At 44.1% G+C, this 20387-nt stretch overlaps 1 protein-coding gene across 3 annotated transcripts in view; it reads left to right on the top strand.

Moving 5' to 3' along the window:
- slit1a (slit homolog 1a (Drosophila)) overlaps window positions 1–20387 on the top strand; it is a 121543-nt gene that overhangs the window by 27827 nt on the left and 73329 nt on the right. For all 3 annotated transcript variants that reach the window (XM_042501674.1, XM_042501676.1, XM_042501675.1), the window contains 3 exons: window positions 2189–2260; window positions 4601–4672; window positions 6201–6272. In XM_042501674.1, the coding sequence (XP_042357608.1) occupies window positions 2189–2260; window positions 4601–4672; window positions 6201–6272 (216 nt within the window). The remainder of the gene's footprint in view (window positions 1–2188; window positions 2261–4600; window positions 4673–6200; window positions 6273–20387) is intronic.

Here is a 20387-nt window from a genome sequence, read left to right as displayed (position 1 = left end):
GTGTGTGTGTGTGTGTGTGTATCTGCGTAAGCACCTGTAATGAGCACCACATGTGTGTGTATCGGAGCCCAGGCTAATGAAGCCCAGTCCATTATTTATTTCCCGTGGCCCTGTCGCTTGGCCTTTCAATGCACCTGTGTACACATGCACGCACGCACACACACACACACACACACACACACACACACACACACACACACACACACACACACACACACACACACACAAACCATCTGTCTATAATGACTGTTCTCTTTTATACTGCATAGCGCTACAGTCCCTGGAGTGGTCATTAGACGAGAGAAGGAGAGAGTGAGTGAGGGAGAGAGACTAGCGCTTTTGGCGTGGATTTGGAACCAGTTTTTGGGTTGTGCTTTGGGGTGCAGGGGTTAGAGAGTCAGTGCAGGGTGGACACATAATGCTTTGAAAGTGCGGTAGCACAGAGAAATGTTTGCATGCTTTGCTTGCCTTCTTTTGCCTCTGTCATGAGAATACAATCTGCTACTGAGCTTAACTACGAATCTTTCAGATACCTTTGCAGCAACAAAGGACAATACAAACCTGTCTTATGTTAGCAGATGTAGCTGAAACTGTGCCACAGTTAAGTTCAGCAGACTACAGTTAGTTATGACTCCCTGCTGGATCGATAAAAAGCTTTTGTTGCTGCCATCTCCAGAGCTGTTTTCCTCAGTGTGGCGTCATTTCAATGTCTGTCAGGTTGGCACAAGCTTACACAGCAACAGCTAACATCTAACATTAAACCGTTGAATGGTACCAACAAAATTGCATGGAAACAGTTTGACTCTACTGTTAAACCCATTCATAACTGTTAATGTTCACCATGTGAATCTAACAGATAGTTAGCCTGATACTTGCACAGGCAGCATCATTTGAGCAACACGGCCAGACGGAACCTGTTGCGTGTGCATGCGGCAGGATGGCCTAAGGTTGAAAAGCTGCCATTAATGACATAATATAAAGAGCACAAGGGCGCCTACAGGGCAGGCTTGAGCAGAGGTGGATAGGTTGAACCAACCTGGACTTTTATGCAGGAGTCCAGTGTTCTCTTCCTGTTTGAATGTGTTTTTTTTTCTACACCTTAACATGTGCCCTTTTTCCTTAACCTACACATCAGTAACCTAACCATACGTGGCAGCATGTGAGTTTGTTGATGTCCCTGCGTTGGTTGCCTTGTACTGTCATTATATAAATATAAGCATGTGCAATGTCATCCCACCATAATGCATTTGTTGACATCATGGTAGTGGCATCACAATAATGGCAACGTAAAGGGTAGACGCAGGATAATACCTAAAACATAAGATTTAGACACGGAAGCCCTCTGCAAAGCTGCATTTGGGTCATCATGTGCAGTTTATTGACAGAGTTTGTAGTTCTGTGTTCCGAAATGCCACTTTATTCACATTATAGGTATTGGATGAAGTACTCTATTGGTATCAGATCCTTTTAAACATGCCATAATATCCTGCTGTAGTGGTATTGTAATTTGTTAAACCATACCCAGCCCTAGCCATTAAATAATGATACTTTTATAAGAACCCCTCAGCAAATTCCAAACCTCTCCTTTTCAACTATTTTGTCTCTTCCTTCCGTAGCAGCGATGGCCAGGTCTCAGCAGGGAGGCTGCTCCCATTATATCCACAGCACTTAGCTTTCTGGCCTTGTGGCCCTTCCCAAATCCCCTCCGCTGGCTCCTGCTAATCCTCACCAATAGTAGAAGGACGGGGCAGACAGAGCGAGAGGGGGGTTGTGGGTGTTGGTGGAAGAGGGCTGGAATAGAAAGACAAACAGGCAGCTCAAATGTGGCTTCCATTTTAATAGGACCTCTTAATATCTCCCAGTGGATTTAGAACAGAGTGCAAACTTCCCTCTAATGCAACCTTTCTGACTCCACCCGTCAATATATGTTAGATTTAACATCCAAAGTAATTTGCAATTCATAAAAACACCGGCAATTTTTCTCTCAGCATATATTACACCAGTAGCATGCTTTAACAAACAACTTGGGGCACTTCGTGTATGTTGCAAAGATAAGATTTTGACTCACGTATCAGTAGACATAGACACCTCCCTGCCACCGTCTGCTCCTTAAGTCATCAGGCTAAACAGGTTCAGAGAGAAAATAAAGATCAATTATTCATATATGTTTGCGTGTCTGTCTTCGCAGAGAGCTGAATGGGAATAACCTCACACGCATCACCAAGAGCGACTTCGCTGGACTCAAGTACATCCGAGTTCTGTAAGTACTTGCCTTCATGTGTGATGATGAAATGTTTGTATGTGTACGTATCTCCAGTCTGTGTCTGAGTTTATCTATTCATGCATACCAGAGCTGGATCTAACCTCGGAGCTCACAAGTTTTATAGACTTGCTGCTGAAATTAGCATAAACCCAGCGAAGTGGAAATGCTTCTGTCAAGAGTCCTACTTCAGAGTACATTAAGCTACTGAGTGACTACAGCCAGCGAAGTAATGGCCTTCTCTCTCACTGTATTCTGTACATTGTAGTAGCACTTATTGTCCCTTAGACTCACACACACTCACTTGCCCTCTGTTCCCACACATCAACATGCAATGTGTACACAAGCGCCAATCCTAAATAGGCTCTCAACATAGTTAACACATTCAGGTGAAGCCATTGACTCCCTCTGTGTTGAAATTAAACAGCACTTGTGACTTCAGGTATTAAAGTAGTTGTAAAATTGTCTATATGTGTGCATGTGAACGCACACGCTTGCGATTAGTGCCATAGTTGTTAAAAACACTGCTGGAGGGGAAGCTGTGTAGACCTCAGCATGTTTTAAATGTAACACGAGCTGCACATAATTCCTTACAACCCAGCGAAGCCTGACTATTTTCAAGCCTCATCGTTACTCACCCATCCCCCTGTCGTCCCGTTCTCTTCCCACTGCTCCTTGTCCTCTCTCGTCTTCCTATGCATGCCCCCGTTTCTGCACCACCTCCTACCCCCCCGTGGAGGTTAAATGCCTTCATGTCGGCAGCTTGTCACCAGCAAGTAAGAAGGAAACAACTCCTTGCAGGGGCACTAAGGACTGTACTTCCCTTGCTGTAAAGCCTCTGATTCCCTCGCAGCCACCACTGTATGTCACACATATACTGTCAGCTAATTATATACAGGATGCATGGTTATATTGGTATAGGTACATGGCATGTCTGTGTATGCAACCAGAAAGAAGTCTGTGTGCTTGGGGGCAATGACCTCTGTGGGGCATCAGTGTAAAGACTAACAGTGGGTTGACCTGTGACCTTTGGGCAACCCTCAGAAGGAGCCAAACAGGAACAGAGGTTTATCTTTACAGTCAGCTGCCATCTTTCCTGTCAGTCTAAAATCAACACAGCTGATTAAGTGCCAGTTGTCTGGCACTGACTAGTCTTCGTCAGCTCTGTGTGTGTGTGTGTGTGTGTGTGTTTGTGTGTGTGAGAGAGGGAGAGAGAGAGAGAGAGAGAAATTGCAAAACGATAGAGGAACAATCGAGACAAAGTAGAAAGAAAGACATCAGAACAACTGAATGCTCCCAGACTGTCTGTAAAAAAAAAAAAAAAAAAATCTTCAAATTGCAAATGCTTCCGCACAATTTTTTTTCACTTCCATCTAAATTCATGAGAAAGAGATCGGAGGTGAATTGCACTTTTCTCTCTATGTTTATGGAGTGCGAACAGTGATTAGCATTTATATTCGATGGGGAGGAAGCCCAGACTGCTGAGTTGCAGCGCAGCGTGGCCTCACAGGAGACATGAGAGGTCGCCTTCAACACAGAACAGTTGTATACGTAATGAAGGAAAGCTCTTGTTGCTTCTAAAGCTGCTGGACGCTTTTCTCTCCTTCCTAGCCTTGTGTTATTGTAACACTTCCAAAACCATCCAAGCCTCTTTTTTGTGCATTAGCTTTGGCAGTGTAGGTGAGGAAAGGATGTGTTGCTGCTTGTGTGCATGTACTGTATGTTTGCGTGCATCCGTGTTTGTTTGTGTATGACTAATAGCCTTGATCCTTGATGTACTGCCTGCAACTTTGATACTCTCCAACTATGCTCCAACAGGCGCACACACACACACACACACACACACACACACACACACACACACACACACACACACACACACACACACACAGCACAGCCTACTTTCCCATGATTTTGCCAGTTGTAAAATCCGTGGAGGCCACCTCAGTTTCCCCTCTCACACTTTCTGACCCCCTGCCTACCTTTCGTCTTGTCTCCGCCCAGCGGCTGCACCCAGCGGACCACACCAGAGCCCGGACCTACACTTTCTGAGCCACCTTAGAAACTTTCCTGGCTGCTATTCCTGCTTCTTTTGCCAAAATTCCACACTGTGCCCTCAGTCCACACCACTGCCCTCTGTGTGTGTGTGTGTGTGTGTGTGTGTGTTGAATATATTGCACCCAGCTTGAATACACATACTGCAAGAAGGCCCACCACCCAAACCCCAAAGCCCCCTTTACTTTGTTAAAGCCTGAGTGACCTTTCACAGACTCGTAAAAAAGTCAAAGCCACACTGTATCACGTCGTCTCTAAGGCTCTCTTTCTGTCCTCTTTCTTCAGGCAGCTGATGGAGAATCAGATTACCGTGATTGAGCGTGGTGCTTTTGATGACATGAAGGAGCTGGAGCGACTGTGAGTACCACCCAGGGTTGTCTGAAGATAGCAAGACCAGAAATAACACATTTTTATTTCTTTTCTAAACTTAAACTTCAAATGAAACCCCTATTACAGATCTGTATCCAGTGCTTAAGTGTAATGAGACTAACAGGAGGAATCAACCGTAAATGGTGTATCAAGTGTGAGGCACTTCCCTGCCATTGCATTGTGGTCGGATGGTGCTGAGAGGGTACAGCGTGGGCTGAGAGTATTTTTTTATTAGCTTGGCCTGACAGGAATGCCCTCAGTGGGATATGTGGGCTTAAGAGGCCTCCCCAACCACAGACCCTGGCTCATCTGGACAGCACCAGGACTTCTCGACAGCTTGTAAACCGGCTGGGAAAACACACAGACAAACACAGCCGACCACACCTCAACCAGCTCATTAGCAAATCAATAGTGTTACCCACATGGAAACCTGTGCAGCAGATGACTTTATGGACACATGCCGTCATGCTCACATAGTGGTTAACTTATGAAAGACTTTCCCCCGATCTGAAACCCACATTAACAATTTACATTACCAAACTCGGGGGCCGTGTACAGCTTGCCGCCCCCCCTCCTCCCCCAAATTCAACTGATCCCAAACATTGGGTAGACATATCCATGTGCCAGACCAATGTGGAAATTAAGCGGCTCGTTTCTCTAATGTTTAAAGCCACTAACCCACCAGCAGGTACAGCTGAGTGTGAACGCAGCAGCAGCAGACCATTAATGCCCATTACGCACTAAATCTCCACCTCGGCTGGCCAAGCACTCTTCCCAGTGTATACAGTGAGTGGCACAGGTCCCAACATCTGTCTGAATGTGTCTAAAGGAATGGCAGTGGCCCGCCTTTCAGATTTGCAGCCTCTCTGTGGCACAGCCGCTGCATTCACTCCCATGTGCCTCCAATGGGCCATTCAAGGAGAAGAGAGTTGTGGTTTCCAACAGATTAGCAACAGTCTGTTCCTCATTGACTTAATTGTTGTATTTGCATAAAGCCTGCCAGTCCTGGACGTTAGTTGTTTGACATGGAGTCTCTTGCCAACCACCATTCCTGTCAATGCTTCCTTGGGCTTGAATAGGCTCATCCATTTCTCTTAATTTTATTTAGAAACATCTTGTTTTCATAGTTTGGCCCAGATAAAATCTGTTCATGCTTAGATAACTTGTGGATGTAATTCACTTGTTTAAATGGGAATGTTGCTGTTCCGTTACTCTGGGAAAGTCAGCAGAGCACCGAGCACGACTAGACGCAGCATCGTAATTTAACTGTGCAGAGATAATTTACGGTTCTGTCTCTGACTTGAAGTTTAATTCCCCTGAACTTTCAGTTGGATATTTATGTGACATTCAGAGCGCACTGAAACACAATAGCCTGTGGCTAAGCCGATTCTACGGCAGCTAGCAGAAATTATTCACAGCCTACACAAGGGCATGCATGCAAAGACACACACACACACACACACACACACACACACACACAAATTCACCGGTTGATCATATGTTTTCCCTGCCGCAGGCGGCTGAACCGTAATCAACTGCAGCAGCTTCATGAGTTGCTGTTTCAGAAGAACCCTGCCCTGTCTCGACTGTAAGTACATTGACTTTTTCATTTCAATTGAACGCACACTTTTTCTTCTCTGTCAGCGCACACGCCATCTCTCTTTGTCTTTTCTTTATAATGCAAGCCACAAATGTTGCTCAGACATGGTGCAACAATACACTGCTCAGCATGGTTTCATGAAGTCTGATGAATGTTGGCCTTGGCTGGGTTTAAACACAATTAAACAACAGCTCAGCTTCAGTTGGACTTTGCTGGAATGCCGTTAGGTCTAATTAACATTTTGACTTATTAGGTGAAGTGTGTCAAGCGTACACTGTGATCTCTTTCTGTCTGTAAGACAAGATGAACTGAATGAGTGGAAATATGAGTTCTTTGCACATCGTTAGGCCTTTGTGCCAAGTCATCTGCAGTTTCTCTGTGCTAGTCTGCCTGCAAGAGAATCCACTGGTGACAGGGAGTTGGTGCGATATTGGGACCAGACCTGAAAGCTCTGAACTCAGTTCAAGGTGAAGGGATGTCTGTGTCACTTAATGAGGTCGTTTTATGTCACAGGAGAAGTCCCCAAAGCTCACTCTGCCAGTGGACTCCATAGTATGTATGAGATGTGTCATCATTCTGTTTCCACTTGTTAAGGCCAACTGTCTCACACCCACAGGTCTTACACTCATGCGCCCCATATAGTGAAACAATCCCACAGTGACACTAAATCTTTATTCCCATCTGCAACAAGGCTCCATGTTTTTTTTTCTTTCTTTGAGATAATAAGTGTCCCTGCTGCTAGCTGATCATTTCTGCTCCCATTATTTCAGTTCAGATTACCTGGAGCATCTGGGAATAATGAAACAGTGGGACATGGAAAAATCATTTCCCTCCCTTCAATCCACATAGTGGTACGACTAACCCATGATCCTGGCCTCAGCGCCCCATCTGTTTATCTTTTGTTTGATGTTTAACACCATCTTGAATCTATCTGTCACTTCCTCGCAAGTATCTCCTCACGTCACCTATCATTATGACAAAAGCAACCTGTAGGGCTTCAGGGCAAAGCCTCATCCGCAGGGGGGCAAGGCTGGCCTGCTCGTGGCTCGCTTACACTGAGCGGCAGTGGATTGTCTGTCGAGCTGGAGCAGACACAGAGCAGACAGAGGCCTTCCAGACCAGCGGATGGCCTTGAACAAGCGTGATTAGTCCATCTGGAGCAGCGGGCTCTGCCAACAGCCAGAGGATTGTGCTAACACAGCTCCCCTGTTTCATCCAATCTAACTTCACGCTCATTATTCTAACCCTAGTGCTGGCTTTTCTGCCACATTCTGGAGAATGAGACTTTGTTTAACATTTCTTAATCGATTCGCTATGTGTCTGTGTATACACTCATTTGTTCTCTATCCTTGGCTGGATTAAAGAGAAACAGTAATGGACCTTGAAGCTTTTCAGGTGTGGAAGTGCCATACATTCTTTAGCAGTTAAAACAAATGTACAATCCAGGGCCGTGGAATCGAAAATAATGCAAACTTTATGGTGCCTGTGTTTGATTGACAGTCGCTGCTTTATGAGGGACTTCTAGCGCTTGTTAAAATTTAGGTCTGGTAGCGTGGGATCAGACAGTGCAGCAGAAGACAAAGGTTTTTCCTAATGTGCTTCTTAACTCCTGAGCGGTGTGTCTGGGCCACACCATGGGTTCTGGTTCCAGTCTGATGCGGTTAGGTTACAGCCTTGTCTCGCTCCCGCCAGCAGCTTTTAATGGACTTAAAAGGTTCTCGGCTCCCAGAGGAAGACTTTTGCACTATTTCATGTGCGTATTTGTGTGTGTGTGTGTCTGAGGATGAGGGAGAGAAAGAGAGTCTATGGTTGCATATGTGTGTGTCTTTGCACTTGCTCAAAGTGCTCACCGGTGCTTGTTAGGGTCTGCCTTTATGATCCTAACAAGAGAGGTTAATGTGAAAGCCCGCTGCCCTCAGGTAGAGCACTAACCCAGATGGTTTCTCTTCTCTTGGACACAGGATTAATTGCCCCCTTCTCTTTTTCTATATCTTTTACACTCTTCCTCTGCGTCTCTTCGACTCCCCTCTTTTCCTCTCTTTTTGCTCATTCCACAGAGACGGTTTGAGGAAAAGCTTTGTATAACAAAGTTGCTATTTGTCTTAGACATCCCGCTGAGAGGACAAACAGAAAGAAAGACGCAGTCGATGGAGGAGGGAGGGATAGCAGATGAGATAGTTGCTCTCATTAAACTTTTGAGGAAAAGCTAGCCGGGTTAATAAAAGGCTGTTGGTTAAATGAGCAGAGGACTGCTGATTTGTGGGGAGTTTTTACACACTTGACTCCCATGTAGTCATTACGCTAACGGGGTAATGAGTTTTCACTACAAAGGGAAGATGGAGAATGAATGCACATGTTCTTGCTGTGACACAGATATTGAAAAATTGCTACTAAAACCTACTATTAGGGGAAAAAAAATCACATTTGAAATAATAACTTTTTTATCTGTGCAATTATTCTTCCAAAGCTCAAAACATTGGCTGAAAATAAACATTATGTCTTGTTTCAGAGATTTGAGGAAGTGCACATATTTTACAGAGCTGCATGCGCTCTGTTCTGCAGGCATACCTCTTTATCTACACCCCCGCTCCTCGGTCCCCTGCCTGAGAGATACCGCAGACACTGATGCATGAGGAGCAGAGGAGAGATAATTGGAATTGATTAGAGATGATTAGAGATAGTTAGAGTTAGTTAAAGCTGCCCGTGATGGATGGCATCGACAAGAAAGGCATGGGAACGGCAGCGTGGAGGTTAGAGGTGCTGCGCAGAGCATCAGCGAACAATAACAGTGAAAATAGAGTTGCATTCATCACTGTTAACGACCTGTTGCCCCCAGCCCACCACCCCTGACTTCTCCTCATCCCACTTCCACTGCACTTCAGATCTGTAATCTACTCATCCATGTCTGTAATTAGTGTCTTTTCGCAGTGGGAGAGCAGGAGGCAGGAAGGAACGCGGGATGGAGGGGGGAAAAAAAGCGGGATAGGTGAGCGTAGTGGAGCGCAGTTAGCCTGATAGCTGGCCCCAGGGAATAGCATCTGGTTTTTGGCCCAGGATGGGGGGTTGGGGAGGAGGAGGCGAAGGGGTACTTTGCGGTTTTTGATTACTGTGATGCTTGTTGCTGCCACAAACAAACACGGTCAACAACACAGGCTTGTTTGAAGGGGTGTTGCTTTCATTAATGTATGACGTGGTGGGGTGAGGGGACGGTTAAGAGAGGTTTCCCCTTGTGTATCTCTCCGGGAGGTATAAGGGAGGAGGGAAGGGTGTGGTATTACCTGCTCTACAGGGGAGCTAAGGAAACCCTGGCAAAAGATTGAAAGGGGGATGTCATAGATCTTTCATTTCCCTGTTAATGCTTGACGACGGGTATGCTGGTACATACACAAACCCTAAACACACACGCTGAAATACTGACTGGATAACACACACGAACATGCGCACTCACAAGAGAGAGAAAGAGAGAAAATGTAAATAACACTAATTAGACACAAACACGCACACAGAATAACACTATAATTACATCTCTGTGTGCTAATGTGTGGATGGCAGGCACACACGAGGGATTACGTTCTTATATGGCTTTGACTGTAGATAAAAGAGCGGCTTCAACTATGTGTTGATGCGGAGCTGCTTGTTCTGTGTTTGTGTTGGAGGGATGCTGTGTTTTCTGTTTGTTGATCGCTTGATGCTTAGGGAACGGTAGCTCAGTGTGAGAAGAAAGAATTGTGTGTGTGTGTGTGTGTGTGTGTGGGTGGGGGGGGGGGGGGTCTAGAATAAATAATGTGAACTATCATTAAACCTATAAATCAACTCTGTTTTGGTATTCCCACTTGTTTTGGACTGTTACCATTCAACATACAGTATTTTCCCCTTTTCATTTGCTGCAGATTGATTGGCTTGTAAACTCGCTGTGGTGTTCCAGGACTTTTTGTGCCACAAAGCCAGCAAATTAACTCTTTCAACTTTTGACTTATTGTGTATGACTAGCTGAAAGACTGATGTGAATGTGTTTTTTTCCCCCCTGTGACTGTTTTAAGTGTTTATAATACTGTGCTGTATGTGTGTGTGTTTGTGCATGTGTGCCTGGCAGGCTGTTAATGGTCCAAGCTGGTCTTGTCGTTTCCTTCTCTTTGTCTCTGCTTATGAATGACCTGCCTTGACGTGCTAGGTCTCTCTTGCTCTCCCTCGGAGGACCGCTTGGGCCCCCGCTTGGTAGCGGTCCCCATGGCAACCCCTCTTCATCAGGAGGTTTCTGTGCCATCGATGGCAGACATCCTGATTTCTTGACTGCGGTTTGTCTGACACAAAGTAAACACTGACAAGCAGCAACTTTACACTTACACTTCTCACTTTAGACTTTTTTTTTACTAAACACCTGTGGTATTTACCTGTACTGATTGCATTGGTCTGAATGATGCAGATTTTTGAGATGGTCATCTTTGACTTTTGTGGTGCACAGAGGAGGGTGATCAAAATATGAAAAGGACTTACATCAATTTAATAAATTATTTTTTTTAATACTAATTCATGACTGTCAAAAACATATAAAATGATGCTGCAATGTAGCAACGAAAGACATCGTCCCTAACCAATTTACATTAGCATACAGTTTTGACATCATGTTGGTACCATGATATTTTGCAAATGTTATCTTTAGTTTTTACCACTGTATTGGTAATGAGGGTGATAAACTGGAGGTAAAGTGATGGATTCATATAGGAGGATATTGGAAAAGAAATTATAATATAGAAATTGCAAATGACATTTGAACACATCACTAAATGGTTACATTTTATTTAGTCCAAATATGCTGTTTTTATATTCGTGTTTTATATTCTGTATTGAGCAGCAGCTAGTTACTTACACTCGACAGGGCAACAGTTAGCTCGTTGTAGCAGGCCAAAAGGATTGGTAAGGTAAACTGAGAATGAATTTTGACTCAAGCCTTGCTGCCTTAGCTGTCTGGGCTGGATCCACGGCACTACGGTGGTGTGCAGTGGCCTGACATGCTGCTGCAGTCTAGATCCCATTATGGGCAGAAATCTTGTAAGCCTTTTCTTTTTTTACTGCTTAAGTTTTCATTTAAACAAAAGAAAGCAGAGATAAGTGGGTTACTTTTCCTCCTGGCCCTTGAGTCACCGGCCGTCACTGGTGCACTTAGCCCTGGAAATGTAACAGCAACATGTCGTTTCTTTGGCAGAACCGGTAATTGTTCACATTGATGTCAGTGGATTTTGCAGAGCAACAGGGACACTGTTGATAGACAGGGATGCAGTTGCTGAATTTGTAAAATGTAATTTTCCATTGAATGGAGCATCACCAACAAAAATACCATCATGATGGGAGAGAATTTAAAAACAGATATATCAAAAATAAAAGCAAAACCGTTTTCATGGGAATATGGAGTTTTTCATAATTTGATTTAAACTGACTGCACAGGGAGAGTTTGAAGTTTTCTGGCAGTATGACATACCTGACCTGGCCAACTGAAAAATACCAGTCAGGCCTTAACTCCTTGCCCCTGCCCCTCTTCCTGCCCCTGTCCTTGTCAGCTGGTAAAAGTGGCTTTTATGGCTTGTCGCTGTTTTCTTTACGAGTCGGACCGTGTGTGAGAGAGAAATGCAGACCAAACCATGTGAGGAGAGCGGAAGCCAAAAGGGGGTAATTTAAAAACCACTCCGCCATCTGAAATATTCACAACCGCAGCACAAGGGGAGCAAGAGAGAAAGAAGAAAAAAAAAGAACAGACAGAAGAAGAGGAAAGTCAAAGAGGAGAGAGTGAGACGGTCAGAGGTGCAAAAGACAGGAGCAAAGATGCAGCGAAAGCAGGAGAGAACCAGCGGTGTTTATATTTACTAACGATTCTGTGTCCTTCCTCATGAATAATTGAACACATGGATTGAGGCTTGTTAAATATTCACACTAAAGCACTGGGACATCAGTGCTGTATTGTGTATGTGTGTCTGTCCAGTGTCTGGTACACACTGCTCTACATACTCACCCATACTGGCTCTGATGCTCTAAATATTCGTGCAAGCAAACATGCATGCACGCACGCACACACACACACAGTTCTCCTGCAATGACCGTCCCAATCGTGTGTGTGTGTGTGAGTAGGTTTGTGTGCGTCTTCACATTGGGGACTGGCCTGATCATTATGAATTGATACGGCATGAATAAGACATCACAGTGTGGTCTAGATCCGTCATGAGTATACACACACAGGGATTTCACTCGCGGAGCTGCTGAACGGGGCCTCCTCCTCCTTCTCTCTGTGCCGCTGCCGACAGTTTGCCTCTGTGACGGCTGGCTTCGCCTGGTCCAGATTGGAAGTGACACACACGGGAGGAAAAGGCTGCCCTCATGTCCTCACACACACACACGCAAACACATACACATACACTCGCTCCTTGGAATCTGCAAGCAGGGGCTTGTGGAATGCTGCAATTCTGGCCAGGAATAACAACCCATATAGTGCTAGTTGGGTTGTCCTGCTTGTGTGTGTATGAACACATGCTTGGTGGACGTGTGTGTGCATAATGGCTCTGTACAGTTGAGCAGCATGTAGTATGAACGCAGCCATCAGAATGAAGAATCCAGCTCATTCATCACAGGCTTAATAGAGTGCAATCTCCCTGCAATAGGTGTTTCCCTCGCTCAGTGCATCTGTCCATCTCGTTACGGTTCGGTCCGAGATCTGGGGTTTCGATCAACAATATCTGCTCTGGATCATCACGTGGAAGTTTCGTGTGTGAGGAGCTTTACAGGAAGACTACAGTGTCTGTGTGTAATCTCTAGTTATGAGCTGTTAGGGTCTGGACTTGAAACTCTGGAGCTCAGTGCTGGAAGTGACCCAAGCAGACCCAAAATCAGCCTCTCCACCCTTGAGCAGCAGAAGAAAGGGGGTGATCGAATCCCTTCCAAACATCCTCCAGAGCAGGGAGAAGCAAACTACCCATTCATACACACATGTTGCCCGACACACATGCCCAGCAAACCCACACGCGTACAGTAAATGGTTGTTCCAGTCCTATGCTGTGGCCTCAGGCTCTGTCTCTGATTCTGAGATTTAAAAAGAACAAACAAACAAACTGCAGGGCAAATTATGCCTACACACACACACACACGCACACACACACACACACACACACACACACACACACACAAATGCCACTGCACACATACTTTGCCCACCTCCTGCTGATTTGCTGCTGTAGCAACCAATGCTCTGTGGGGCTCGGACTCGGGCTGTTTACCTTTTCTAGCGAGCTGAAGACACAAACAGCAACACAAAGAGTCGGAAGGTGAAATGGTTCAAAAAGAGCCTCATATTTTCTGAACGAGATCTGATCCAATTGCTTGGGAAAAGTGTGGTGTAATGGATGGAAAGAGATTTTTGGATTTTTACTTGTGTGTGCATATGTAATTATAGGCTTTAGACGCATCCCTTTATCCTCTGGAAGGAGAGTCTTTGGTTGAACTCCTTCCTCTTCCCCGTGGCTACATTTCTGCGTATTTGTGTACGTGTGTGTGAACTCTCGGCTCTGTCTCCTCTCTGTCTGTGGTGAGCAGGTCCATTCTTAGGGCTTTATACTTAGCACACCTCCAGGCCTTTTGTTCACGAGACTCCACAGGCTGCAGAGCCGCTGCCACATCAGCTCAGACACAAGAAGAAAATGTTGGCATTGTATGTTTGTGCAAACCACAGATATGTTACATATGTGCATTTCATATGTATCACATTAGCATCTCAGGAGTGCCATAGCTCTGACTGTATATGAGCTGACTTTATCAGGAGGGGATGGGAATGGTGGATGGCATGACACCAAACAATAAAACAGGTTGTTTTTTACTCAGCCATCACTGCGTTTCCAGCAGTGATTATGGTACCAAAACTGGACTTTTTTTTAACCCAAACATGATCTTTTTACAACTATAACCAAACGCTTTTTGTGCCTAAACATAACTACATGTTAATCACAGTGTTGCTTAAAAGTAGAGAAACAAAAAGTTTCAATTTATTGGCTACATTATAACATAAAAATGGTATATATCCATGCTTTACAGAGACAGACAGTGTCAGTATTTATTTTGGTGATTGGTATGGCCACATAGCAGCTGAACTTGTCAAGTGTCTCACTGTTTGAAGCCGTCGCCTTGTGTGCCTGGAGGTTAATGAGGTTAAGATGGTGCAGACTAATGGTGGAAGAAGCAAACTTGTGTCAAGGTTTGCTAGTTTGAATCTCCACTTGGGAAAATCTTGGTTGTCAAAGTGAATGAGGCAACTTTTGTCTTTGTAAAGCTCTGACAGAGCTGCTAATTGGCACTTCTGGACTGCGGTTTCCATGTATTATATGCCTCTGCATATGTGACAAAATAAAGGTAACCTTCAGATCTATAAACACATTATCCTGGTAATTCTTCTAATATTAAAGACAGAAGTAAGATTTTTTTAAATGATTCTTAGCATTCATTCGGATTACTCTGGATATGTCTGACATTTGATTTTATTCTTATAAGTACATAAAGTCCTGTCAAACTCTAGCATTTATAATTACTTAACTCCCTATCTCATCAGTGTACTCGGTCTGTGTTTTGATATTTACTCCAGCTTTATAAGAAGAGTTAGAGGTACAGACAATGCTTCGACAATTCTCTTCATAGACTGAATGACTCTGTCTTTTCTAAATTGATCTCTTGCAAAATGGCAACGCCAGCTCCCTTCTGCCTCAAAAACACAATTTGTTAATTTGTTTTCTTTAAGAAGCAAAATGTACTCCTTTAACATCCCATGATAGTACTTTATATGTATGTACCATCATCTATTATTTTTACTGCTACAAAAAGCTTCTTCTAAGCACTTCTCTGCCAATACAAATCTCAAAACTGTCCAATCAAACTGGACCAAACAATTATTTATGTATCTGATTTTCATAGTTTTTGTACTGCTGCTGATACGAAAGACAAAAATGTGATCAACCTCTAAATAAATAGAGCATTCAATTAAAAGTAGAATGTGCATTAACGTTATAAGTTAATAACTTGTATACAAAACAATAAACACCAACAAAATAGTCTGTTTTTCTTTTTTTTTCTCTTTGTGACACTCCTCTGTTGATCACCAGACACCTCCGAGCCGTGTAAACATTTATATCAACCTGTTTACCCACATCTAATTATTCACAGTAATAAGTTATGCGTGCGTGTAAACATATCAGAGTGACTTGTGGAAAAAGACAAACAGGCGCAGCACCTGGAAAATAAAGTTTAAACATGCATCTATTTCAACTGTTTGAAATGTTGAATCCAGCCAGAACCTTTTACCCTGTGTCTCGTTGATCTCTCGTCGGCCATCCTACTTTCTCAGTAAACAAAAGACACTTGTCTGCTTAGGTAAGTGGGCTGCCCACATTCATGTAAAAATACATATTAAGCCAAGTGGTGCTGGTGAGCATAGCAAAGAGGAAAAATTTAAATTCCAGTACAAATGTCTATCTGTTTCCAATATTTGCTCAGTCTCACAATACTCTCCTGCTGGCATCGCAGCATGAAGCGGTGATCTCATTAGCCTCAGAGCGTATGTGTATGCCCACTGTTGAGATATTTTATTTTGGTGAGAAACAGTATGTTTCTCTGTGCAGGGGGTGTCTTTCCTGCTTAGCTTTGTACAGTATAACAGGAAATCGCTAGGGGATGGAATCGATTCCCTTTCCCCGCTGTTTCTGCTACACACAAACAAACAAACACCTGCCCCACCCAGGCGAAGCTTCCAGAAATGAGTGTTACATCTGAGATGCAGCCAGATCTATGTGTTTACCTGTTATGCATTGTAACTGGAGTGAGGCCTGCAGTCACGCCAATCTGACACCTTGGAGGGAGCAATGAGGTGGAGAGAGGCATCGAGTATCGATTGAGAAGGAGGGAGTCACAGCGAGATAGCAGGCACAGTTGGAGAGCAGAAAGGATGAAAGCGAGGTGGGCTGTGAAAGAGAAACAAAGGTGTGGCAGGAGAGGAATATAAAGCACCTTTTGTACTGTAGATATCCTATTTTACATTTTATTTCTTATTTATACAGCTTGAAAAGTTGATTTTCTTGCCTCGTAAACTTTAAATTGTTTTTGCAGGTAGTTTAAATTCCTTTCCCCCAAATTCAATGTAGCGCTGCAATTCAATCAAGTAAATAGATGGAGAATGAGAGGAGTGGAAAGTGCGTAAAATGAGTTAGAGGGCAATAGAAGGACCTGAGAGTGACAGACAGTGCCAAGGAAGCAATAAATAGTGTGGGGATAGAGTAAGTGGGGTTGGCAGATTAAGCGAAAGAAAGAAAAAGAGGCAGAGAGAGAAGAAAGATTGGCCTCATCTGTAGACTTTGAAAGGATTCTCATCTCTTCTCATCTATGTGGCTGTGCTGGGAGACAGAGAGGGAGAGGGGAGCCAGGGGCACCTGCAGTGGAGCATTAGCCAAAAGCCCCATTATCACTTCAAAGCTGGACTCTGCTGGAGGAGGCCTGAGTGACACTGGGGCCCTATGGAGGATGAAACACGGCACAGAGATAGGAGTAGAAAGCCTCCTCCCTCTGTCAGCTTTCTCCATTTTCCCTCTATCATCCCCCGGCCCCTTTTACAGTACCTCACTTCCTCTCTGTCATCTACCTTGTCCTACCTTCCTTATCGCTTCCCTTTCCTCCCCCTCCATTACTTCCTCCCGGGTCTTATCTGTATCTTTAACACCTGGCTGCCTGGATGGCAAGCCCTATATGAGTTCTCTTTCTCTATTCCCTCCTAGCTGAATTTCTCCATCCTCTCTGGCTTTTAAAAAGCCCGGGGACTGCAGGCCCCGATGAGCCCCAGGCAGTGGTAATGAGCTCGCAGGCCCTTTCATGTGGAGATCAAGCCGATGGCTGGAGGGGGTGTTGTTGGTGCTGGTGTTAGTGGAGTGGATGTTACCAGCATTGGATTGTGGGCTTGTAGAAAAGGGGAGTACTAGGTCAACACCAGCCCAGACCTGGACCTGGAGATGCAGACAGTTCCCATGAAGTCAAGAGCGTCCAAGCCAGACACAGAGACACACAATACTGTCAAAGAACGGGGCAAATCATTATAGTCTGTGTAAGTTATAGCATTCCTCTGTCCAATACATTATCCCAGAGACCTTTTCCGATATTTACAGGCCACAGAAGGTCAGATACTTTAAGCAGGACAACGGCATAGGCCAGAAATCAATGCAGACACACAAACTCATACAACATTTTCTATTACTACTCTGCGCTTGCTCTTTGGGTGTGTCAACACTTCATAAAATAGCCTTCTGAATAAGTCCAGGGACACAGAAAGAGCAACAGAGGGATATTTGAAAAGTGTCTGATGCTCTTTGATTTGACTTCCTCTAAAGGAGCGTTGCCACTCCTTAAATCCTCCTTGTCTGCCTCTCCAATGCCAATCTGTGTGTGTATGTGTATGTGTGTGTCTGTGCGTGTTTGTCTATTAATCCGTAAAGCATAGCCACACGCTATTTATTGCTCCCTCCCCCTGACACCTTCATTAGGCCCACAGACAGGGATTATTTCTGACTTGTAGATTAGGTCTTTTTCTGGCTGCTCTGTTCATGTGTTCCAGGGTTGCAACAAATGATTTTAGTACTAATCGGTTTGCAGGGTTCCCACAATCATGGAAAACCTAAGGTAACCTGTTTGAAGGTATGGAGCATACTTTTTCTCTAACCAACAGGCTCACTGAATTGTTGACACTCACTCCCTCAGTCTGGGAGCTCTACTGGTTCATGTCTGCGGACCGCCTACATAGGGCTGGGCAATATATATCAATATATCGAAATCATGATATGAGACTAGATATTGTTTTAAATTTTAGATATCGTAAGTGATGGTTTCTCTTGGTTTCAAAAATTGCATTAGAGTAAAGTAATGTAATTCTTCTGAACTTTCCAGACTGTTATAGCTGTTCTATTATTTGCATTTACCCAATAATATGTAATTTATCAAAAATCTCATTGTGTAAATATTTTTTGAAAGCACCAATGGGCAACTTTACAATACTGTGACAATATCAATATCCATATCAATATATATATATAATTTTTTATAATTATTTTTTTGCATATCACCCTGCCCTTCACCTATACTAATATAGATGACATTTGGAGCTAAGTATACTGTACAGCCATGATCGATCATGTTATACTTTTTAAATAGTTGTGGAAATTTTTATGATGGGTCCTTGAAAATTCATGGAAAATTTTTGACTTTTTGTCCATGGAAATTCTGGAATTAGTATTTAGTCTGTTACATGTCAGAAAATAGTGAGCAATGCCAATTACATTTTCTCATAGCCAAAGGTGACGTCTTCAAATTGTTTGTTTTCTCCTACCAACAGTAACAAATCCCGAGATATTCAATCCCAATGGTATAAAACAGAGAGAAGTAGCTAATTATTGTGCTGTATTTGTGTAAGTTTGTGCTAAAGAAAAAAAAGTACAGTCTTTGTTTATGTGTGTGAGCTGAGGGGATATACCCAGGTTCCACTTCATAAAGCTGTTGTAAAAGAGAGGAGGCCATTCATGGTTAACAAAGAGTTTTCACATGAACAAGCTAACAGACTGGTGCCCCGACAGCCCTCCACACTTCCTCAACACTCATTTTACCCGTTTTATTTCCTCTCTCTTTCCTCTCCTCCCCCTCGCTCAACTCTCTCTTTCATGAGTTAATTGGTAAAACGTCTTTGATTTTGGTTTGTAGGGTGCGCTATTAGAACAAACGGGGTTCAGTTGATCCTCTCAGAGCTGATCAGATAGATGGATAAGAGATGAAGTGCAGAGTGAGTGAATGCAAACTTTTACACCTTGCACAATAAACAGTTAAGTGTCACTTTCACTGTGCCTAGTGTTCTTCTGCTCTGTCTGTGACAACAGTACTCTGGGTGCTCGGGGAGCATGGTACACTTCATATTCACCGTATTACTGACTAACTGGTAAACCAAAGTTCAACAGATCGAATGCTAAATGGAAAACAGCTTGCATTTGTAGGATAGGTTTGCAATAAAGTAAATTAATGGTGCAGAGAAAAAAAAACAGAGTAGTGTCCGAAAGTGTTTCTTCATGACATCAGTGAGCACATTAAATAGTTCTCTACAAAGAACTCCCGATATAGTGAGTAGGGAGGTAGAGAGTGATGAAATATTTTGGACACAGCCATAGTCTCTGTAGCAAACAAAGATGTGTTCAATGTTTGACGGATGTCACAAAGAACTGAACAGCAGATTACATAACGTTTTATTTTTTCCTTTTTTGCTTCTCTGGCTTTACTCCCGGCCTCCCCACAAACTTTGTGCGGATGTGGAGAGGTTAGAAAAAAAGGTAGAAGTCAATTTTTTTTTTTCTCAAGTTGTGAGAGTGAGCTGAGCGGAGCAGAGTTGAGCGGAGACATCCAGCGGGGTTAGAGAAGCACAGCCTTGTTTCCCAGGCAGGCACCCTCTTTGTGACATGGTTAAAGATGTGTCCTAACACCATTCCCATCACCCCTCGTCCTCTCCTCTCCCCACCTCGGCTGCCATCCCTCCATCCCTCCCTCCATCTCCAGAGAATAGCATGCCCTTTGCTCACGCCATTCCGTCTCCTTGGAGCTCATTGTTCGCCGGTTGCTAGGCGATAGCTGGGGCCTCATTTGGTCACCTTGGATACAGGGGGGAGCCTGGGTATTTGGTATGGGGTCAGGGCTGACAGAGGTGATGTGAAGGTGTGTGTGTGTGAGTACGTACAAGGTTGTGTGCACACATTGTTGGCCATCAAAGTGTGTGTGTGTGTGTGTGTGTGTGTGTGTGTGTGTGTGTGTGTGTGTTTGGTTAAGGGTCAGGCGTGACAGCCCTGGTACAATAGGGTGGGGTGTGACCAACCCCTCCTTCACCATTTATTAGCCTATTCAATCACCCACTCCCCTGCTCCGAGCCAGGCTGGGCCAGGAGGCAGCCGAGCTGTCACTCAACATGGAGGGGGAGGGGCAGCAAGGGAATCCCAGAAAACATAATTACACAGAGATTGCACTATAGGGCTGCTATGGAGTCCCGTCTTTATACCTCCTTTGCAATTT

This window comes from Plectropomus leopardus, chromosome 15, assembly GCF_008729295.1.
Source record: "Plectropomus leopardus isolate mb chromosome 15, YSFRI_Pleo_2.0, whole genome shotgun sequence".
Taxonomy (NCBI): Eukaryota; Metazoa; Chordata; class Actinopteri; order Perciformes; family Serranidae; genus Plectropomus; species Plectropomus leopardus.
Note: the sequence above shows the minus strand (reverse complement) of the source record. Positions and strands in the feature narration are given on the sequence as shown.